The sequence below is a fragment of the Equus quagga genome, chromosome 5 (genome assembly GCF_021613505.1).
Source record: "Equus quagga isolate Etosha38 chromosome 5, UCLA_HA_Equagga_1.0, whole genome shotgun sequence".
Taxonomy (NCBI): domain Eukaryota; kingdom Metazoa; phylum Chordata; class Mammalia; order Perissodactyla; family Equidae; genus Equus; species Equus quagga.
The window spans coordinates 67,303,983-67,327,550 of NC_060271.1; the positions used below are offsets into that span (position 1 = coordinate 67,303,983).

The 23,568-nt window shown below is 55.1% G+C and overlaps 1 protein-coding gene and 1 long non-coding RNA gene across 2 annotated transcripts; both read right to left on the bottom strand.

The window, feature by feature from the left end:
* Positions 1–240: 240 nt before the first annotated feature.
* LOC124238912 (uncharacterized) lies at positions 241–3,910 on the bottom strand. The gene is made up of 3 exons (XR_006888446.1): positions 2,403–3,910; positions 2,244–2,298; positions 241–2,061 (listed from the first exon to the last, which is right to left on the bottom strand). It is a non-coding gene; the product is annotated as an uncharacterized LOC124238912 (long non-coding RNA).
* A 284-nt stretch (positions 3,911–4,194) lies between these two features.
* Positions 4,195–20,487, bottom strand: SH2D6 (SH2 domain containing 6). The gene is made up of 17 exons (XM_046661823.1): positions 20,416–20,487; positions 13,279–13,434; positions 11,396–11,421; positions 10,962–10,996; positions 10,454–10,528; positions 10,235–10,345; positions 9,589–9,641; positions 8,866–8,926; positions 7,948–7,970; positions 7,422–7,482; positions 6,962–7,040; positions 6,770–6,800; positions 6,637–6,661; positions 6,143–6,201; positions 5,798–5,881; positions 5,470–5,628; positions 4,195–4,860 (listed from the first exon to the last, which is right to left on the bottom strand). Exons 1-17 carry the CDS (start codon positions 20,485–20,487, stop codon positions 4,744–4,746), a joined length of 1,227 nt encoding a protein of 408 aa, XP_046517779.1. The 3' UTR covers positions 4,195–4,743.
* Positions 20,488–23,568: the final 3,081 nt, after the last annotated feature.

The window sequence follows — 23,568 nt, forward strand, 5'->3', positions numbered from 1 at the left end:
GAGCACATAGGCGAGCTCAGCGGAGAGGGCAAACGTTATGTGGCTGAGCAGGGAGGGTCGGGTGCGTATATGCGGGGGAGGTAGAGGGTGTGAGAGACACAATCCCGGGCGGGGATACTGGCCCCAGAGCCCCAAGGATCTTGGAATACTGGAGTTGAAAAGCCCTTGTAAGTTATCTAGGCCAACCCCCTGCCCCTCTCACCCCATTTTATAGGTGAGGCCCAGCAAAATCAAGTGACCTGAAAGAAAGTATAGTTTAATACCAAAAAAGGAGGAAGAACTTGATTTCCCTTTAAAGGATGGTCCTTTAAATGAAATAATTTTGCTTCAGGAAAAGCTCAGTCCACAGTTTGTGCTTTTCTCCTTTTTTGTCACCAACTGGTGACGTCATCATCATGGTCCATCGGTATTCTGAGGACCAGATTTGGAAATCACTGTCCCGAAGTCCCTCTGCTCCCAACGCCCTCTCTCTCCTCAACCAGATTTGCAAGGTAAAGAAAGGGTACATCTGGGAGAATTTAGATCAAAAGCACTTTGAAGATGACCTCAGTATCCCCATAAATGGTCACTGCAGCAACAAGGGCCACAGGATCACAGTCACTCAGAGTGGGACACAGGCAGGAACTCCTCCAGGGGCCGGGGCTGGACTTACTCCACGCTGAGCAGACTGCGGTAGGCAGGTAGCGGCTGGCTCCTCTCACATCCTTCGTATTTGAGGAGGATTCTTGGAGTACTGATTCTGGGAAGACAGTGAGTGTGCTGGGCCCTATCCTGGTGGAGAAGGGCAGTTTTTTATGTCTCCTGACTTAGGGTCCTTAAAGACTGGGAGTGAATGAGGGCATGGGGACTTCAGTAGCTGTGGAAGGAGGAGTGGGAGGTGAGTTTGGCGTCTGGCACATAGCATGCACTCGATAAAGAACTTGTGAATGATGTGTGGAAGGTGTGGTATAGTTTATGGTGAATAGACAGCCAGCCAAACAAGCCTGAATTCTGGTTCTACCACTAACTGCTCTGTACTTCAGACAAATTCCTTATGTCCCCAAATTCCAAGGACACAAGTGCCTGTACCAAGCAGGAGTCTTCTTTACAAATATCAGAAGCCATATTGCCACTAGCTTACACCAAAAAGGAAATTTCTAGCTCACGCAGCTGAGAAAGGCAGTATGGGGAAAGCCAGGACAGTTTTTCTCCTTGTCTTTGCCTGACCTCTGTACGCAGGCTCTGTCGCCGTGGTGGGGCACGTGGCCATTTGCAAAGATTTGAAAAGGCTTGAAAAGAGGGCTTCTCTCTCTCCACATCAACATATCCATCTCAGAGAAGGCTCTGAGTGGGCCTGTTGTGGTCCCAGCCAGACCTAGTTCACACACCTGGTCCCATGGTGGGGAAAGTGGGCTGTGTTACCAGGAGGAGGGGGATGGGAAACCCAGGTGGGCAGAGAAAATAATGACGGTCCCTACAATGCCTGAAGGTCACGTGGCAGAGGGGTGCTGGGGAAGCCCAGATCAGAGGGGGCCCCTGAGAATGGAGCCTGCAGGGAGGGCCAGCACCAGGCTCGGCCTCTCCACAGTCAGGACTGTCATTAGGAACCAATCATTCGGCTCTACTATATGCCAGGCTCTGTGTTAGGCTAAGTATATGTCACGTACATATACAATTTCTCAATCTCACAACTCTAAGAAGCAGGTATCATTAGCTCCATTTTAAAAGTAAAGAGACCACGGTTAGGGCCACACAGGTAGTGAGTGACGGAGCCAGATTCAAACCTGGGTCCTTGGGACTCCAGAGCCCATGTTTTTGTGGCGTCAGCCTAACTCTTTAGAAACCAAAGCAGAAAGCTTGCTGGACGGTTGCATCGAGCACACTCAGAGCCCCGGCGGGTGGGGTCTTGTCTGGGGGTAGCCACGACATTCACGCCCTTCCCCACCTCACACTTCACCCTATAGGTCCTTCCGGGCCATTGGAGACAGGCAAACCACTCTTGGCAATCCATGGGCTTCTTCACCAAATGGCATTTCTCCAGCACTCGATCCCCCAGTTGGTGATTAGCTAGGGCTAATCTTCCTAAAAAAAAGAAGAAAAAAAAAAGAATGTTCCTATCATCACAGAAAGTTCTATTGGACAGCACTGGGTTGGACTGTTCTCTTACAAAGGAAGCCCTGATCAAGGACTGTTATCAGCTTTAGAGGAATCCAGGGCGAACTCAACCTATTCAATGACTCTTTCAACAAATACTTGGCACCTACCGTATTCCAGGTCCTGGATACACAATAGTGGGTAGTAGCAGCAGTTGGTCCTGTCCTGAGGGTGGAAAGGCAATCGCTAGGTGGTGTCCTAAGTGACTTAGGAGGCCGGGCTGGGGGAGAGAGCAGGCTTCCTGGAAAAGGGGACATCTGAACACAGACCTGCATGCTGAGGAGGCACCAACGAGGCTGAGTCACTCTCCAACCACGCTCTTGTTGGCACTCAGGGCCTCTTATTACAGGCTGTCGCCAGTGCCTGGACTGCTCCTCTTCTCTTTTTCCCCAGGCAGGGAAGGAACGGAGGCTAGATCCTTAAAGTCAGTCCCCCAGCTGGGACCAAGCCCAGAGTCCCCACTGGGCCACTACCTCAAGAGCTCTGTGCTGTGGCCTCTATTATGCATGCACAGGCCACATGGTTTTAGGGCCAGGTAAATTCAGAACTCTGTAAATACAGGCCCTAGGGCCTTGTGGCCATAGGGTGGAGGCTTCCTCAGGAGAAGTCAAACCTGCAAATCTGGTGCGGAGGCAGGAGTCTCATTGTACCCTGAGGCCCACTCCAAGGTGGGCCCCCACCCTCTCCAGCCCCTTTGTTCCCCCTGGGCTGGGGAAAGTGACTAGGAGACAAGCCACTCCCATCCAGGGCCGGGAGAGAGCCAGGGCCGGATAACCAGGCTGTCTTGGGATTTCCTATCTCCCTGCTTCTGCTAGAGCCCCAGTGCTAATCCCCTCTCCATATACGCAGCGGTGCCCACCCTCGCTCCGCCCTGTGCCAGCTGCCCCATCCTGCTCCTCTTCCTGGTGCTCTGGCCGGAACTACATCCCTGCTGTGACTGGAAAGTGGCAGCTCAGTGACCCGAAATCCTGTGCATGTTTATGTGGGAGAGGAGCTAGAATGCGGCCCGACAACCCTGTGCTGTCCTCACCGCTCTACATGGGACGCCTCCCTTAAGCCTCCTAACCCTAGGATAATTGCGTGGGGACGATTATCTTCACCTCTATTACAGAAACAGAGGTTCAGAGAGGGTCATTTGCCAGAGCCAGCCGTGAGGAGGGAACCTGCAACGCTCCACGGCCCAGCCCGGACCCGACATCGCCCACCCCGCCTCGCACTTGCATTTCAGCGTCCTCAGGCCTGCCCTCCCTCCCCAGCTCCCTGGGAGGCCGCGCTTCCCGCCCCGGGCCTCAGCAGGATCCGGCGCCTCCCTGCCCGCCCTGGGCACCGAGGGTCCGTAGGGACAAGAGCGCGGGGCCCCGGTTGGGGTTGAGGCCGGGCCCTCCGTGCCAGCCTGAGCGCCCGGTGGCCGCTGAGCCGCCCTTTGTTTCTCTGCGTTCCCGGCTTGTGCAGAGTCACGGTCACATGGCGCTTCCAGCAGCAGGAGCTCCAGGCGCCGCGCCAGGGCCCAGGGACGCCCCCGCCCCTCAGCCTGGCCCCGCCCCCCCGCAGGCCGCAGGCCGCCGGTCGATCTAGGACCCGCCCGCCTCGGCTGGGCCTCCTGGGCCACGCCCTGTCAGGCAGCGCTGCTCCGATGGCCTCTCGTCCTCTCCTGTTGAGGCTTCCACAGCTTCTGATCCTCGCACTGGCGCGGCCAATACCTAGTTGTTTCCCGGGGTCTGCCTGTCTCGTGTACGCTAGACGACACCAAGTGAGCAAACTCAGGCTCTGCCTCACTGGTGGAGCACTGGACGGTAAACGGGGGGTGACAAATCCTTCGTTCCATTGTCATCATTTAATGGGATGGCAGAGACAGCCTGAGCCTCTCCGACCCCCCCCCCCACCCTCCCAAACAAAACAAAACAAAACAAAACAAAAACCGGCCCCCCCGGGGCTGACCTCCACCATCTAAGGGCAAAAAACCCAGTCACTGGGCAGAAATGGGGCTGGCCCTTCCTGGCCTGGCCTGGCCACCACGGCTCCATCACTCCCAGGCCCAGTCTGTGCCCTGAGACACTTGAGCGCCTTGGAGCCTCATGGAGGCCATTTCTGCTTTGCTCAGCAGATTCAAGAATTCAGTCAACAAATATTTATTGAAAGCGAACTTTGTGCAGGGCGACCAAGTCCTTCCCAGATGCTAGCTGTGTGTTATGCTACCAAGAGGATGTGAGAGGATTCTCTTTGTGTCCAAGCAGTGCCTGTGCTGTTCCCCTGAGGCTCAGCTTCCCGGAAGAGGACTTCATCCAGAGCAGCTTGGGAGGCCCTAGTAAATGGGCAGACACAGCCATTCCTGGGGGCTGGGAATGGGGGCCCTGCCTGACCCCTGCTCCCCAGCCTTGGAGATGCAGCAGCGAGTGGCACTGCCAGGCTCGGGGTGAACATGGGGTGGGATCTCCGAGGCCCTTTCTGTTTCTGGGCAACCTTTCCCGATGCCTCTCATCAGGGCCTGCAGGGACTGGGGCAAGGGACAGGGAGGGCCTGGAGGGGTGGAGACCTGGGAGACAGCCCAAGGTAAACGGGGCAAGGAGCAAACTATGGGGCCAGAGGTGGGTGTGTACTTCCGCTGTGGTGTCAGGGCTTGGTGGGGAAGAGCAGGCAGGTGAGCTGCCGGCTGCCGCTGTGTCTGTCCACGAGGGGCAGGGGCTGCTGCATGTAGTGCTGGATAATGGCGGCCACAGAGGAGAAGAGCTGGACAGGGAGGCAGGGCGTCAGTGAGTCCCTTGAGCCTCGTGCCCGGAGAAGCTTCCTGAGGGAACTGTGGGCTCGGCGAGGGGGCTCGTTGACATTTTCCTAAATATTTCCCTTCCTGTTTGCCCCACGAAGCTCCACTGCCATTCTGCTGCCCAGTTCCAGGCCTCAGGTAGCTTTCCTGTGACTGCACCCGTGGGCATGTTATTGGCCAGACTCATATTTCCAAGGCTGGATGGAAAGAACTGTGGGGACGTGTCTGCCGCAGTCCTCCAACATGGAGAACCAAGTGCTGGGTCACTGTCTCTAGTTGGCAGCCCAGCAAATGCTGGGTACAAAGTTGAGTCCTTGGCACAGACAGGAGTCTGGACTACCTGGGCCCTGCCCTCCTCCTAGCTGGGTTCACTATAGGTACGAATGCCCCGACCTGGGCCCTGTGCAGACTGAGCTGTGCAGGAGGAGGTGCCTCCCCCAGAGGAAGGCGGACCTCTGGGAAAGAATTCAGGTCACTGGCCACTGTCATTTCCACCCACTCCAGAAAAATATAAATGTGGGTTTTCCCCAGGCACATGCTCCTGACTGGGGCCAGGTATCTCCTCCAGCACGCACCTCCTCGTGGTTCTTGCCCTCCCGGCCCAGGGCATAGTGGCGCCCACCATCCAGCTGCCGGATGGGAATGTTGAAGACCCGACCGTGGAGATGCACTGCCAGGGTGAAGGGCTGGGAGCCATGAGGCCCTGAGCTGGGGCGCACGGTGTAGGCCCCGTCCTGTGGAGGAGACCCCATCCATCAGCTTCATCTTCCAGCTGTCCACCTGCAGCCCTGACCCATGATGCCAGACCCCCTCCTTGCCCTCCTGCCCCCGCCTGCTCTGCCAGCCACAGCCCAGGAGCAGAAGGGGTTTCTGAGAAGGCCCAGGGGGTCTGTGGTTGCCCACCTTTTGGAATCGGAGCAGGGCACTCTCAACAGCATGACGGTCACAGTTCCCCGAGTACCAAGGCTGACCCAGCAGGCTGCCGTCCTGGAATACCCCACAGCTGCTCGGAGATGTGCCAAGGCATGGCGGGGGGCTGGGAGCACACAACCCCGGTTGCAGTGATCTGTGTTCATGTCCGCCTTCCCCAGACTGAGTCTGTGCAAGCAGAGCGAAGATGTGTCCATGCCTGTGCCCAGCACGGGGTGGCACACACACGTTCACCACGTGTCCCTTGCAGGGGTGGACACCAGCCTAAGAGGGTTCCCAGAAGGCCTCGTCCCCCAGTCCTCTCCCAGCCCTCCTCACCTCAGCAGCTGAGGTGCTCCAGGTGGGGGCTACAGAGGAAAGAGAGGCTCTCCTTCCTGCTGGAAGAAGCGGATTACAGAGCTGGGGCCAGGAGGGGATTAAGCAAAGGAGGCTTGGGGCCCAGCTGCAGGGGTGGGGGAGGTTGCACGGGGGTGTGCCTAGGCCTGAAGCCCAAAGCAGGGCACCCAGTGCTTCACCCATCCTCTCCAGGTCTTGGGCTCCAAGAGGACCCACCAGCTAGGCCACACGTGACCTCCGAATGAGGGATGATCTCCAGGTACAGGCTGGGAGTTTCCTGCTTTGCTGCAGAGCCTGGAAAATGCCCACCGGGGTCCCCTCAGGCCTGCTGGAGTCAGAGCTGCAGGGACCCCTCAGCAAAGTGGGGCAAGAGAGGCTAGGAGGGGGACTTGCAGGGCTGCGGCGGTGGCTGGGGGGTGGGGTGGGGGGGCACTGGCAAGACTGCCGAGGTTCATGCTGAAGTTGCCTGTACTCACCTTTAGAGGCGGCATTCGCTGCTCCCTGGGACAAAGGAGGTCTGGTCAGGAGAAACTTGGCCCTACAGGCCTGCCCCCCTGAACCCCACCCTCCCCTCCCAGCTCCCTTCTCCCTTGACCACCAGTCTCTTACATTCCGAGCTTCCTGGGGGGCTGGAGTGGGCCTATGGGGAGCAAATTGGGGAACAGAGCTCAGGGTCTTTACCTCCTTCAAGAGAAAGAACCCAGGGAACCCGGTGATGCTGAGCCAGGGCTGGGGAAGCCTGAGTTAGCCATTTCTCTCTCACACACACACAAACACGTACACAACTGGTGGGGTACTCACCTGGGCACCACTGATGTCCTAGGTAGAGGGACTGGGGGCGTCAGGACTTGGGAGCTCAGAGTCTGAGTCAAGGCTGAGACTAAAACAGAGAGGGCAGGCTGGGCTGGGCTGGGAACCAGGCAAGGAAATCCATGCCGGCCAGGGAGGGGCTGAGGACAGCTGTAGGGCCCGCGCTTCTCTGCAGCCTAGGCTGTCTGGGAGTCCTTCAGACCAGGGGCAGTGCTTTCTGGCCACACAGCTGGGAAGACCCACACAGCCCTTGTCCCTTGTAGGCTCAGTGGGGGTCAACCTGGACCAAAGGCGGAAGCATGGGTGTCCATGCGGGGTCTGAAGGCACATGTGTGTTGGTGGGGGTGGCGAGAGAAGACAAAGGAGGAAGATGGAGCCAGGAGAATATGTGGCGTTGGGGCAGCTGTGGGCCTCAGGGCAGCATGGATCCGGGACAGAGGGAGGCGTTCACCTGCATCGGGCTCACACTCCAGGTAGACGTCCTCATCAGGTTTCTTTGGAGGGCCTGGCACCTAAGGTAAGGAGGGGTGTAAGGGACCAAGGGTTTGACCAGTGAGTGGGAGGGAGAGCGGAGCCATCACCTAGGGGGCTATTGGCACCTCACTCCCCCCTCACAAGGTGGACCTCTTTCTGGGAGCCCCTTTCTGGAATGATTAAAATTGCCCCTTTGCCTGGAAGGGAGCACCCCATCAGTACCTTCCCCTTCAGAGGTGCCCATAGGCCCCAGCTCTCAGAGAATGTGGGCATCCAAGAGGAGATCCCGGCAGGGCCCTCCCCTGTAGCCCTGGGCAGCACCCTCAGGACAGCTGTCTCACCCCCTGCCAGGAGCCTGTGGCACACGAGGAGGGACTCTGCTCTGTGCCTTTTTCCCTGGTTTCAGAAATATTTTCTGGCCCCCCTTGGCGGCCCCACCCCAACCCTGCCAGCCTCCTAGCCAGAACCCTAGAGTCTGAGGTGGGAATTGAGGGGCCACTCACCACTCTGGCCGGTGCGCCCAGCTCTGGAAGGCAAAGGAGAGAAGCACCAGCCATGAGTGCAGGGAGAAAGGAATTCAGTGAAACTTAGGCGGGAAGAGTGGAGTATCCTCGGGACTTACCTGAGGAGACCCTCAGAGCCACCTTTGAAGCCCCAGGAGGAAGCCACCTCACCCCCGATCGCCTTTCTTCACAACCCCCGTGATGTTGCCTGGCTTGACCTCCCAACTGATTTGCCAGGCTTGGCTCCAAATGACCTTGGGCTGTTCCCAAAATCAAAACTGCCCTCAAGGTCACGAAGTTTTACCAGCCACTGAGCACAGTAAAAATGAATGTGCCTCAGGTCAGCTGTTTGACCTTGGGCAAGAGGAGGCTGCCCCTCCTGGGGCCACTTTCAGACAGGAAACGTGCTGGCTGAGGTCCCTCCCTGTCCCAACATCCCAGGGTTCCAAGGTCGCAGGCCCCCTGGCACTTACCATAGGGGAAAGTCTCTGGACAGTGGTGGCAATAAGGACATGGATGGAATCAGAGACTGGTGGCCAGAGGGCCCCATGGATGAGGGATGACACTCAAATGTGTCTCAGTAGGGAGGGTCTTCCAGGCAGAGTAGGCTGCCTTTCAGACCTCTTCATCCTGGGGTGTCCCTCCCCTGACCCAGAGAGCCCAGCAGGAGCAGGACGGGCCCTGGGGTTGGGGACTCTGCTTCTCTGTTACCTCAGGCAAAGCATTTCATGTCTCTAGGCCTCAGTCCCTGCCTTGGGGGGACCGGCAGGCGAAAGTGAGGAAGAGCTGGGCGAGTGCAGTGACCAGGCAGAGAGCCCAATGTAAGGCAGCTTGGTCTACCCCGTGGGGGCCAGGACTCCCTTTCTCAGGGTGGGGAGTGGGGGGCCCTGGGAAAGAGATAAGACATCCCAGTGTTACCTCTCCTCCCCACGGGCCAGCCCTGCTTCACGGCCTCCTGCAGGCTCAGTGCTGCCTTCAGCTGTGGGCACAATCGGCAGTGAGGGAGACCGGCGTGGGGCCGGGGTGTGGAGGGGGAGTGGAGGCATTGGATGGCAAGGATGGTGGAGTGGGACGTGATGGGGTATGTACATGTGGGCAGCTTAAAAAACACTACAATGCAGAGTTAATGTACAAAGGAGGCGACTCGTCTCTTTGCCTCCATTCTGTGGCTCTCTCCTTGTGGTGAATCTCTCCTGTGTTTCTTTTTATTCCAATAAAATATATGATGAAAGTGGTACATTTCAAAGCCCATAAACCGGGTCATGGCGTCAATGAGAGCTGGCAGCGATTGGCAACTGAATGAGGGTTTTCTTCACTGTCTAGGCAGGGAGGGGTCCTCAGGCCCCAGGGTCCAGGGAGGGGCAGCCGAGCCTGTCCCCTCCCCGGCCCCCCAGCTCAGGCGAGAATGGCAAGTCCTGGGGTGATGCTGATGGGGAGAGGGTGAAAGGACCAGGCCAGGCAGGTGGGAGGAGCGACTGTTAACAGGGCTCCAGCTTCTGACGCATCTAATTTTTCAGGGGCCTCTTGAATGCAGATGTGGGGGAATCTTGCAAATGAGATGCCTCTCAGATTTACTCATTGGGGAATGGGAGCCTGGCATGGGCGGGTGGGGGAGGGGGGACTTATGGGGAGGCTGTTCACCATCTCGGGCTCAGGCTGCGGTAGTGGTGACTTGGATGGGCTCAGGGGGTGATCTGGAAAAGACCCCAAGCATTGTGGGTCCGTGGGTTCCTCCCACCTAGGTTTCCATTTTCCTCCTGCCCCCCCACCTAGCCTCTGCTTCCTCTCCCTCCTTCCCTCCCTTCCTCTCCTCCCCACTCACAGGCTTCCCGACTGCCCTGTCTCCATGGCAACTGGAGGCGGCCAGCTTCCCTGCCCCCACCTGGCCGAGTTGGGAGCCGTGGGGGTGGGATGCCAGCGGCAGCCGGGGCTCTCCCAGCACCCCCACCCTTGCTTGGAGCTGTGCTGGGATCTCAGAGGGAGAACGCCAGGCCCCAGGGACCGTGTTGGGCCTCCTGCTTTCACTGCTGTTGCCGTGGTTACACTGCCCCTCCAGGCTCCTCTCCCCTTCCCACTCTTCCTTTCTCCCCTCCTCCCTCCCTCCTTTCCTCCATCCCTCTCTCTCTGCCCAGCCAAGAGGCCTCAGCGACTGCCAGCTGAGGCCTCCCCTCACGGCCCCAGTGCAGACCAAGGGAGAAGAGGCAAGGCCTGCGCCCTCTTCCCTTGTGGGTACCCTCCTGTCCTGCCCGACCAGCCAACCTCCCAGCCTCAACTTCCCAGCCCTCACCCAAGTACAAAGAGTCCTCTTCCACGCCAGGAAGGTGGGCAGGGGCCAGACTGAGGGGCAGAGCCTCACAGGGGGGCAACTCATATTTATCCTCCTCCTCTTCCTCCTCTTCTTGGGCTTTCCAGAAGGGATGCTGAGCATACGGAGGATGGAAGAGATACAGGACCAGTGGTAGCCACTGCTTCCCCCCTCCCCCGACCCCAGGCTGAGCAGTTGGACTTACGTTGCATCTCCAGGTCCCTGGGCCAGGCAGAGGACATGAGTGGGGGGCATCCTTTCTCCAAGCTGGGGAGTCTGGACAGAAGACTGATGAGACTGGCCTCATTTCCTCCCATCCCACCCCTTCTCTAACACAATGACTTACTCTTTCTCCCCAGTGTAATAAACCATCTGCACTTTTACTGTGGGCCTCAAAGCTTCATTCGACTCAAAGGAACTATTCATGACAGGCCTTTCCAACCCTGCAGCAGGGCCAGTGAGGTAGGCATTTTGGAAACAAGGGGGCCTCCCAACTAGCTGCCTGTTCTACCTCTGCCAGTCACCCACGCCATGCACTCCCCACGCCAGGCACCCCCAATTCTGACCAACACAGGTAGAACAGCTAGGCCCCAGTGACTTAGCAGTGCTGGACTGTGACGGGCAGGAAGTGTCCAGAGCCACTCAGGGGAGACTCAAGTTGCGAGAGACCCCATTCTGCTGGGCCCCTCTTGCCCACTGTGTCACTTACCTACACCTCTAGGGGGTGGAAGGGGTGGCCCCAACCTGCAATTAGACTCTAGTTAACTCTGCCCAAGGGGTCCTTGAGTTTGTGTCAGCCAGACACTGTACAACTCCAGGACATTCGCATCCATGACAACGTGAGTGGTGCCCCCTGGAGTTGTGTGACAGCAGCCTGGGACCAGGGCAGCAGGTGGAAGAGTCTGGGGTCAGAGCTGGGGCCCGTGGGTGCACAGCTGGATGAGTGGGTATCCCAGGAAGGCAGTAGTGGGGGAGCCCTAGTGCACACAGCAGGGTGGAGGTACATGAATTGTCTCACTGGGTGGGTGGGGAGGGCCCAGGGACAGCCAGCACAGCTCCAAGGATGGCTGTGCCCAGGAAAGGGGCAGTGAGGTAGAGACTAGAGAGGAGGGCAGAAGGAAAGAGAGGAGCCTGCGTACTCACCGGGGCTTGCTCCCACTGAGCTTGTCCTGGAAAGAGTCAGGGAGGAGAGTAAAGGGGTGTCAGTGCAGCTGAGAGGCCTCTCCTTGCCCAGAGTCCTGGGTCTGTGCACCTGGGGTGCCCCAGAACTAAGTCTCACCATGGCTGAGGTGAAGGAACTATGGCTCCCTGGAGCAAAGGCTCTGCCACAAATGGCCTGGGGACAGGGGCCCTATTGTTCCCATCATTTGCATCTCGCACCAGGAAGGTGGGCCTGCTGTGGCCTCCAGCCCCAGACAGACTTCACCCATGCCACTCCCAGGGCCCAGCCCCAACTGCCCCCAGCTTCCCCCACATTGCCTCCCACAGCTGCAGTCTCCAGCCCCTCTGCCCCACAGGAGGAAGAGCTCTCCCTCCACATCCAGGCCTGCAAAGCTGGACCAAGGCTCAAGGCTTCCTTCAGCTCTCCTATCAATGTCCCCTCCTCCCAGAGGCTCAAACTCGCCTCTGAATCAGCCAGACCAAGCCCTTTCCCGATTCACCAAAGACATGACATTATTGGGCAGATCCAATTAAAAACAGGAGGCTGTCCTTGCAGACACTTTTCTTGAACCCTTTATGCCTGCTGTCTGCTGGTGAGTGGAGATCAATAACCAAGGAGATGGAAGTTAGACAAAAGCTCAGAAACATGCATTCGTATTTCATTTCTTTTTTTTTTTTCTGCTTTTTTACTCCCCAGATCCCCCCAGTACATAGCTGTACATTCCAGTTGTGGGTCCTTCTAGTTGTGGCATGTGGGACACCGCCTCACTGTGGCCTGATGAGCGGTGCCATGTCCACGCCCAGGATCCGAACCGGCAAAACCCTGAGCCGCCAAAGCAGAGTGCACGAACTTAACCTCTCGGCCACGGGACCGGCCCCTGTATTTCGTTTCTTGATGGATGTATTTATTCATTCAGTAGGTATTTACTGAACATCCACTATACGCCAGGCACTGTTCCAGGTGCTGAAGATGCTGTGGGAAAACTAACCAGGCAGGCTTTATGCATACATTTCCTCAATGGATGTTCATAATGGCCTCATAATGCAAGTACTAGTTTTAGCTCTGCTTTTCAGATGAGGGAACTGAGTGCATCCTTCAGCTTGGGCTGCCATCACAGAATACCACAGACTCGTGGCTTATATAGCAGAAATTTACTTCCTCACAGTTCTGGAGGCTAGAAGTCCAAGATCAAGGTGCCATCAGGGTTGGTTTCTGGGGAGAGCTCTGTTCCCGGCTTGCAGACAGTCTGCTTCTTGCTGTGTCCTCGCATGCCCTTCCCTCTGTGCATGCATGGGGAGAGAGGTTTCTGGAGAGAGAGCTCTCTGATCCCTTATAAGGACAGCAGTCATACTGAATCAGGGCCCCACCCTTATGACCTCATTTAACCTCAATTACACCCCTAAAGGTCCTGTCTCCACATACAGTCACATTAGGGGTTAGGGCTTCAACATTTGGGGGGACACAATTCAGTCCATAGCACTGAGGCTCTGAGAAATTGAGTGGCTTTCCCAAGGTCATGCAATTAGTGAGTGTTGGAGGTGGGATTCAACTGAAGGTTTGCCCAACCCGAGCCTGTGCACTAACCACTGGGTAATCCTGTACCTCATCTAGAATTGGGTCCTGACCCTCCTTTCCTGTGATGGAGTTAGGCACATCAGTAATCGTGGGCTTCCTTAAGAAGCCCACGACTGCCAGATGCTCTGTTCCCCAAGTGAATTCTGGAACTTTGACTTCTGAGAAGCACTGGGGTAAAAAGAGGGGCCAGTGCCTGGTGTCTGACTCTAAACCAGGGAAGGAGGAGACACAGACGAGAATCATGAAAGTAAGACCTTCCCAGGGCACCATAACTTCCTGTGTTTATTACTTTGGTGATGTCCTGGTTGTTGAAGACGTTCACTGAAGAAATGAAGGCTGTGGCTTGCAGCTTTGGAGGCCATGGGGCTGGGGGCACTGGGGAGAGAGCCCCATGGCTAGAGTCGGCCACAGTCTTCAGAGAGGGAGACGAGATGAATCCTGGGACCTGGAGGCAAAAGGGCACTGAAGAAGCTACAAAAAGTCGTTGAGTGGCTTAAAGGGAGTGCATTTGGGACAGTGGGGCAAACTGGCAAATAAAAACAAAGATACGGTCTGGGCCTGAAGTCGGGGACCTGGGTCTCCTCCTTGACCTCCACTCCCCAACTGACCTTTGTTCCACGTTTGGACCATAAGGCAGGGGGAAACCTCCCTCACCCAAGGGGACCTCCTATGCACCCGAGTCAGCAGGTCAAAGTCAGCAGGAGGCTCCAGGCACCACTCCTCTGCAAACCCCAAACCGAGCGGGTTTCCCAGTCCATACCACACTCATCTCAGCCACTCCCTCCTCTGTTCAGGGTTTTGCATAGGCAAATGCCAGGGCCTGGCTGAGCGAAAGGGCCCCAGGCAGAGGATGGAATCTGTGCCATCTGGGTGCGGGCAGTGGCCTGGACAGGTCAGGGAGAAGGGGAAGGAAGGAGGCCGCCTCCTGGCTTTGTCTCACCCCTGCTGGCCCTGCAGGACTGTGCTTCTTGCTAATTGCACAGGCAGATTTGGACAACCTCTTTCTCCATCTTTGGCACAGGATTGCTTTGTGCACAACCATAGCAATTCCCTCGGGATGAATTCCTAGAAGTAGAATTGCTGGAAACTCCCATTTTGAAGGTTTCAATGCCCCATTGTCTGGCAGAACCTGAGTGCCTATTTCAAGGTCCTGCCACAGCACACAGTGGCTCCCCACATTTTCCAGATCTCAGCTACTGATCTCCAATGAGAATAGCTCATAAGTCACAGGCCCAAGGTTGTCTAAACCCGCCCTAAGAAAACAAACAAATGGGGGGCATTCCCCCATTTGGTGATCATAAGACTCACTGGAGAACTTGTTAGAAGTCTTAGATTCCCAGACCCTTGCTGAGATTTTAAAGAATTGGATGTTCCAGGGGCCTGCCCCCTGGCATAGTGGTTAAGTTCTGCATGCTCCACTTCGGTAGCCCGGGTTTGTGGGTTCGGATCTCAGGAGTGGACCTACACCACTCATTAGCCATGTCGTGGTGGCACCCCACATATAAAGTGGAGGAAGATTGGTATGGATGTTAGCTTAGGGCTAATCTTCCTCAGCAAAAAATAAAAATAAAAAAGAATTGAATGTTCCAGAAAGGAACTGGGAATCTATATTATTAACAAGCATCCTAGATGGATCTTATGATCAGTCAAGTTTGAGAAACTCTGCTCTATAGGAAACATGCTGAGAAGATACGACTCCTAGGACATTTTTAGAATCACATACAGCCTTTAGCTTGTTGGGAACACAGGGGACCCAGCAGAGAAGGAAGGTGACACAGACCCTGACCTCAAGGAGCCAGTACGAGAGATGGAGAGGACAAACCCAAGGAGATGTTCAGTTTCTCTGGGTTTCAGTTTCCTCTCGTGTAAACGGGGATATGAATAAGGCATTCCTCCTGGTGGGGGGCTCCTGAGGGTTGATTGAGAAGACGACACATGAAACATAGCATGTGTGTGCATGATAATCATCAGCTCTTCCTGAAGTGGTGGTGCCGTGGTTGATGTGGTTGTTGCCAGCAGACAGAGAAGGTGGCCAAGTCTAGCTGGGATCCCTGGTGAGAAGGAAGTGGGAAGAATTGTGAGGAGGAAGGTCTGAGGACCTGAAGGAGGACAGATAAGCAGGCTGTGGCCAGAGGTCTCAGAGGTGGGAGAGTGTGGCATATGCTGAGATGTGGGTGGCCCGACTCCTTAGGGAACAGGAGGGGACATTTGCCATTCTTTCTGGCTGTGGAGCACTTTCTGCATTTGGGGCATTCTCTACCTTATGAATCCTGGCTTCCATTCACAGAAGCCAGATGAGGCCTTCCCAGCTTCCCTTGCAGCTGGGGTACAGGCATTCTGCCAGTCAGATGCCCGCACGCTAGACTGAGTCTGAAGCAGGCACCAAGAGCCATCCACCCTGGGGAGGTGGTGACAGCTATATCCTGTTTCCAGAGGCCAAGGGGGCTGAGACCCTCATGGCACCACCCAGGGCCTGGATCAGCTGTGTTAGCAAACGGTGGTGTCTGTGCCCAGACGTGCCTCCATTAGGCCAGCTTGGCGTGACTTTTGGGATTTTGTTCCCGCCTGGTTCTCTGGCCCTCCTGGAGATGCAAGGAGCTACAGAATATTTTTATAAATTGTTTTTCAGCCTAAACTAGCTGGGTCAGTTTCTCTGAGTTCCAGTCAAGAACTCTAATTCAGAGATGAAATCGCAGCATCATTTGGATCACCACACAGATGCCAAGAAGCCCAAACCGTGAGGTCATGCATAGGTGTCTCCTGGGAAGGGGAGACCAGGTAGAAATAAGTGCCATAGCTTTATACTTCTATACTCTTGGGACATTTTTATGACAAGCATTAACTATTTTTATAATTTAAAAAGTTAGTCAATATAGATAGAAAGAAAAAAGAAGAGGGAAAGGGGGGGGTGACCTGGATCTCAAATATGAGGAAGCACTGGGAGAAGGATGTCCTAGGGGAGGGCGGGGCCCTGGGAGTGGGAGGCGGGGCCAGGGGAGGGGGTGGTGTGGGGCCACCACAGGACAGCCAGGTTTCCCTCCACCAGGGAAGCAGGGGGAAAGGTGGGGAAAGCCAAAAGGGTGCTGATAATACAAGGATTCCTCTTCCAGGGGAATGGGAATCTGTAGGGGCCTAGGGTGGGGTAGAAAGAGGGAAAGGAGAACTTGTTTTTTTTTGGTGAGGAAGATTGTCACTGTGCTAACATCTGTTGCCAATCTTCCTCTTTTTGCTTGAGGAAGATTGTCACTGAGCTAACATCTGTACCAATCTTCCTCTATTTTGTATGTGGGATGCCACTGCATCATGGCTTGATGAGTGGTGTGCAAGTCTGCCCCTGGGATCTGAACCCGTGTACCTCAGCCATCAAAATGGAGCACACGAACTTAACCACTACACCACCGGGCCAGCCCCAGGAGAACTTTCTGAACGTGAGGTTAGGGCCAAGTGGTGGCATGGGGCCAGGCCTGAACCCGAGGGGACGGGGAGGGGAGAGCTGGGACTGGAGAATAAGGTCCTGTGAGGGGTAAGGAAGAACGAGTCCTCACGATATTTGTACCCGAGCAGGTGGTCAAGTTAGAGGCCCAAGAAGTTCCTAGAGAAGGGGGCTGGGGCCAACTGAACGCTGTCTCTGGTTGGGTTAAAGTGAATGTCAGGGACAATCTTGAAGGCAGGTGGTTGGCAGGAGGGAGGGAAGGGACCCTCCTAGGCTGATGAATGAAGGGGATGTTGGGGCTGGTTTAGCACAAGCTGGCAGAGGCCCCTGCGCCTCCCAGGCCTGCTGATTCAGCTGACTCTGGTGGCAGCTGTGATGGGCTGACAGACAGAGGGGCGAACGGACAGACACGCTTCCAAAGAGAGTCTCCAGCCCCTGTGCCTTCCTGGTGCATGATCATTTATTGCTGTAGCTTGAGAGGTTTGTGACAGACCCTCCCTCTACGTCCCCTGAAAGTAGATACTGAGCTTGCTGTGGAGTTTGTCTCTGTGTTTTCCTTTTTCTGCTTTCATCAGATTCTCCAAGGCTCAGGGTCAGGGCCTGAAGCTGAGGTTGGCCTTCTCTGGCCTCCAGGGTAAAGTGCACAAGCCGGCACCAGCCTGCTTCCCTCTGCCCCTGCCAGGGTGGTGGGCCTCTGTCCCCAACACCATGCCCTTTTTTGCAAACTGCTCACCACAGATTTGGTCATGTCACAGCTCTGCCTAAAACCCTTGAGCGACGCCCCGTGGCTCCTTGCATGGAGACCAAACACTTCTTGCTGCCGTGTAGGATCAGGCCCCTACCTACTTCCCCAGCCCGGCCCCTCCATTTTCCCACAGACTCACCCACACTCAGCTTCTCTCTGTGGTTCCAACATGACTGGGGCCCCAGGTGGCCCATTCGGCACCCTGCTGACTCAGGGAAATTTCAGTTGGAAGAAATTTAGTCCTCAGACAATACAACAAAGAGGGACGGCACTTTTAATGTATAGTAAAACAAAACAAAAAAAAAAGGAAAAAAGGACTCTCCTATAAGTATATTTAAAAAAAATAAATTTTTTTTACCAACTCTCCCAAAATCCACTTTCCTCATCTCTGCAACTGGCAATGCCCTCTTCCCAAACGGTGTGAGCACACTGTCCTGCCCCTGACCACCCCCCCTCCCGTCCACCTCAGCTCCTTATTGTGCAGATCTCCATAGTTCTTTAGCTGTCTTTAAACTTGATCCATTAGCCCACCGTCCAGATTCCACCCAGAAAGAGCCCAGGAGGTTTCCTGGGATGTGGGAACCTGAGTAAGTTTGGCCAGGGAGGGGGCTGCGGACACTTACAATGTTACGTGGCTTCTTTCATCCCTTTCTAGTCACACACAGGCTCCTTCTTATCTGGGACTGTGGACTGGCCATTCTTCTTCTGGAACACCCTGGTCTCTTTCCTCTCTCTTCCTTCAGGCCACAGCTTAAGTGACCCTCAGCAGGGGCCCCAAACCAGGGCAGTTTGTCCCCCCTATCCCGGGCCACTCTCAGGACTCGCACCATAATTCAATCTACAGGTTTATTTCAGATCTAGATTGTAGACTCCCACTCGACTGTAGGCGCTCTAAATGGGCAGCGAGGGTGTCTGTTCAGTTCACGGCCAAATTCCAAGTGCCCGGCCCACACTTGGCACATTGCAGCCTCTCAAAAAATATTTGTTGTAGCTGCATATGCAACTCTTACTCATTCTTCACCGCCGGCTCAAAGCCCCCCAGCTCTCTGCAAACATCCTTGGTCTCTCTCCTCTGAAAAGGCCCATGGCTTGCTCCTTTCCTGCCCAGTGGACATCAACCACCAGACCCAGGCTGAGCACATTGTCTTGAGGCCCTTTCCTGTTTATCTGCAACAACCCCCTTGTCTAGATGCAGATGGAGTACCATGGATTCTTCTCTGAGTACCTTTGACCGACCTTGCCCTCACTCTACCGGGTCCTTTCCTTTATTTACCTTCTTGAGTGGGGGAGGCGGCATCTATTCCTCTTCCCCCCGCTCCCCCGCCCGGAGCTCCATCCCCCCATTACTCAACCCCCCAACTCCTCTTTTAGGCTTCCTTCTTCAGCTCTGAGCCCGGGAGCCAGGCATCTCGTGTTCCTGCCGCTTCCTTGTTCTTTTCTCCTAGGACTGGTGAGCCGAGACGGTATGGAAAACCGGCCTGGCCTTCTACCTCCCCCTTCGGAGAGACGGGGCACTGCGGCTCCATCCCCACATCCTTTCCTACGGCTGTGGAGGGCCCTGAGATCATTGTCCCCACCTTTACCCACAGAAAAGCTGAGACCAAAGCGGAGATGGATGCTGGGCCTTGAGCCAAGGCCATCTAATTACGTACACAGGACGAAAACCCTCAGTCCCCTCACCCCCGCCCCGGCCGCTGTCAGGACCGGAGCAGTTTTTCCACGGGAAAGGGCGACGCCTGGTGGTGAGGTAAAGCCTAGCGGCCTGTCCCTCATTCCCAGGACTGACAGAGGAAGGGGCGTGGCCTGCAGGGCCAACGACACCGGCTTTTATTATCACCTGTTATTGTTGCAAGGACCTTGGTTTGAAAATCGGCAGAAATCTGTGAAGTCCAATATAAATGCAAGATTTTAAAAATATGTACAAACAATATTAAAAGGCAAAGATAAAAAAGTCAACCATAATTCCATCAAAGGTGGAAGATATTTTGAAAACAATGAATTTCGGTTTATAAATTTTAAACGCCAGTCTTAACAAACTTTTATTGAAAACATTCACATGCTAAGGATCTCTCTGCTAAAATGGGAATCTCGCCGTTGCATCAGGATGCGTAACCGGTATAGAGTCAGACATGTCCCTGTATAGAATATGTATGCTCCTGCGTTGCTCCCAAGGCCCTGAAGAGGAAAGAACTCAACTTTTGGTGCACCTTACCCTTAGCCACTTCCCCTATAATGGCCTAATAATACTGCCCTGTGACTTTAACTGCACCCTGCCAGCTGGACCTTCAGGAAACAGGGTTAGGCATGGAACGGTTTAGGCACATTGCAGGCAAGTCACACAGGCTCTTACTGATTCAAAAATCTGGTGCGAAGCCTGGAACGCAGAAGCTGGCTGTTGCAGGAGAGAATAGGATCTTATTAAAGAGTCCAGGAACTGGGGCAACAGCCCTCTCCAAGTTTCTATGGTACCTATCTCTCGTCTCTAGGGGCAGAGGAGCTACTCAACAAAAGGCTGCTTGTCTTAACAGAAATACTTGGAAAAACAGCCTTTGAGAACTTGCCAGGTGGAAATGAGCATGCTTAAAGACCACCTGACCAGTCGGTGTGAACCCCACTCCTGCTACCAAGGGATTCTGGGTGATCTACTTTGAATATCCTTTCTGGAGTTGTTTTTAATTGCTCCAAGATTAAATGGAATATTTCTAGGAAGTAACTGGTCTCCGTCTAACTATAGAAGAAAGAGATCTCACTGACATTACAGGGTCACGGCTATACCTTCCCAGAGTGGCTGTTTTCCTACCTACCTTGATGATCAGGGACACAGGAGTACATGACCAGATCAGAAAGTGTAAAAGCTGAAAATGGGGTTGGAGGCAGAAAGTTCAATGTGTTGCCGGCCACTGTGGTGTCACTGCTCCCGATACAGGTGTAACCTGAACCCCCACTTGGAAGCCAGAAATCAGCTGAGAAGAGGCTTCGGGAGAAAGACTGCCCTGGTCCCGGAGGGTGGAGGCAGTGGGGCCTCAGCACAGTTCATCCACCGAGCAGGCGGGACCCCTGAATTCCTGACTTGCACTGAAGGGTTTGGGTAAGTCCCTTCTGTAGCACCTCAGAGGATCCTTGTGCAACCTGGGAAGTTACGACAAGAGTTCTGCCGCTTGACCCTGATGTGTGAACAGAGCACTTTAAGGGAGCATACCGAATGATTGTGCCCTGGTTATTACTTCCTGGCAGCCCCTCAGCCTTACCTGGCTCTGCCATGTAAAGCTGACACGAGGGCGCAGGGCGTTGAGAGTGGTCAGATACCGTGGCCCGAACATCGGGGCCTACATCCCAGGACACGGAGGACCCAGGCCCTCCCTGGGCTTCGCCAGGAGACCTGCAGGCCATACAGGGACCCTAACCGGCTTAGTCCTGCCTCAGGGTCCGGGATGCTCCTCCCTCCAGGAAAAGAGAGTTCGTTCCAGACGATGGAGGAGAGGTCGGGGAGGCGCACTCTGCGTCCCTCCAAGGCGGCTGGCCCAAGCCCCCACGCACCAGCCCTTTCCCCTGCATCGCCCGCCTCGGTGGGAGGGCGGGCTGGGGCTCAGGTCTGCGGAGAAGGGCTCAAGCCAACGACCCCACGATGGAGCAGAGTGTGCTGGGGCGGGGGGCCGGGCTTGCGGGGAGGAGACCTCCTTCCCCCTAACACGGTAACCCCCACCGGTCGATGGGGATCCCACCACGCCGGAATCGCTCTTCCGGTCGGAGCGCCCCCCTCCCCGGAGCCCCGCCCCGCAGCCCACTGCCTGCTGGGATTTGTAGTCCACGGGGGACGGGGCCAGTATGGCAGGCGCGGCGTGTGTCAGTCAGTGTGTTCCGAGGTCTTCTGTGGCCTCCTCATCCTCCTGACCTCGCCCCTGAGGGTACCCTGAACCTGGGCTTGGCACGGGGAACGCAGACCACTGCTCCCGAGGCCCCGCCCCGCTGTCCACTCCTGCTGGGATTTGTAGTTCGGCTGGGGCTCGGGCCTGGGGGCGGGGGGAGATGGGGTCCCACCCGAGCCCGCCTGTGTGCCGTCCTGGTTCCTCGTTCTTCCTGCGGTCCCTGGATCTGCACAGTAGGCCTGGCGCCGGGCCCTCTGGCCCTTCCCGCCGGCCCCCCGCCCCCGCAGTGCATCAGCGGCGCCTGCAGGACCCAGCCGCTCGATGGGCAAACTGAGGCATGAAGAGGCCCGCGCTCTGGCCGGGGTCAGTCCTGGTGTCGGCGGAGCCAGGCCCGAGTGGAAAGGCCGGAGAAAAAGGCCGGAGTGAGGACGTGGCCTGGGAGGCCCAGCCCAGGCCTGGTGGCTCCTCTCAGCTCTTTCGAGTCTGCGATCAGTGGTGTCTCAAAATGATCAACAGACTCACTCAGGATTGCCTGGGTGCATTACAGCTGATTACCTTACAGGGTTGACAGATAAAATTTTTATTTGCCAAATTTGGCAACCCTACAGAGGGAGCCCAGGGAGGGAGGAAGGCTCTCGTGACCAAGAAAACCAAGAAATGGGGCGACTCGAGCCCACAGGTTTGCTTCGAGGGTCAAATAAACCGGGTTTGTGCGTGGTGTGTGGGTGGGGAGTGGCAGTGTTTTGAAACCGTAAAGCTAAGGGCGTAGGTGAGGTATTATCATCGTCAGGATCTGAACTGGGAGCACTGGAGAAAAGGCTCTGGGCCTTCAGGAGCCCGGCTCTAAAGGGGAAGGTACCCTTATGTGTGTTACCTGAGTGTAGCTGAGTGTTACCTGAGTGTAGAAACATGGAATCTCTCTATTTTTCTTTTTAAAGTCAAGGATGGAGTCACCACTCAAAGGTTACAAAGCCCATTTGTTTAGTTCGTTGACAGCTTTATTGTACAATTCACTGTTTTATCTGCAGAGTTACACAACCATCACCACAACCTAATTTTATAACATTTTCATCACCCCAAAAAGAAACCTGTACCCCTTAGCAGTCATCCCCTCATACTCCCCATCCCCTCCAGCCCTAGCAACTGCTAACCTACTTTTTATTTCTGTAGATTTGCCTATTCTGGACTTTTCATGAGATCATGTAATGTGTGGTCTTTTGTGATTGGCTTCTTTCACTTAGCATGATATTTAAAAAATTCATCCAGTTTGTAGCATGTGTAGTATCAGCACTCTGTAATATTTTTGCCACTTTTTGTGAGTCTATATTTTTTGAAATAAAACCTTTTTTTTCCTTTTTTGCTGAGGAAGATTAGCCTTGAGTTAACATCTGTGCCAATCCTCCTCTGCTTTATATGTGGGATGCCACCACAGCATGGCTTCAAGCGGTGTAGGTCCATGCCTGGGATCCAAACCCATGAACCTGTGCCACTGAAGTAGAGTGCACCGAACTTAACCACTAGGCCATGCGGCCAGCCCCAGAACTTTTTATTTTTTTAAAGCAAGATGTCTAGAGGATGAGCAGAATTAGCTCCTTACATGTGAAAGGACTCAGAGCTGGCAAAAGAATTCAATGCAGAGAACAGGGTGGGCCTTGGGAGAGGAGGAGGCAGAGCAGAGCCTGGAAGGGAGGCAGGGGCCCATCTCAGCCCAGCACCACCTGGGGAGGCTGTGTGCAGTGAGGGTTGGGAGGGCAGGCATCAAGTCCCACCACCTGGCTTCCAGCCCATCCTCTGCCACTTACTAAGGAGGTCCTGGAGCAAGTTATTTTGACCTCACTTTGCCTCCATTTCTTCATCTGTAAAATGAGGATAATAAGAGGATCTACTTTAGAGGGTAAATGGGGGATTAAATGAGAAAGTCATATAAAGACCAGCACTCAGTAGTGTTAGCTCTTATCATGACCTTACAGTGATGAGATGATGAGGACCCAGTGTGACCCTGGCCTTGAGTGGGTAAACCTGTCCTCTTGTGTCCTTCCTGGGGACCAGCCCCTCCTGCCCCAGTCACTCAGTGCCCTCCCCACCACCACAGTGCTCCACCTGATCTCCTGCTGGCCCGCTCATTCATGCTGTACTGGACAGTCCCACTTTCCCAAGAGGTCCCTGAGGAATTCCAGGGTGCCACTGTCCAGGATGCCTGCGAGCACCCAGCAGTGACTAAAAAAAATACCAGCAAACAAAAGACTTTCGAATCTTGAGCTTTATTCAGAAAATATGGCCTTCCAGACTCCTGGCCGTTCCTCAGAGCTAGTTGAAATGGTCTAGAAAAATTCACTGCAGATTAAAGGCTAGAAGCATCCGAGTCAATGCCTTCAGAGGAATATTTTGGGGAATTTGATGTTGGAATTTTTAGGTATTGCATCAGATCCCCATCAGCCCCCGAGGCTTAGGAAATGCAACAGCTGTTGGATTTCCTCGCCTGAGCTGCCCCTCTGGACTGGAGTCAGAGGAGCCAGAAGGGACTCTCCTCGGCGA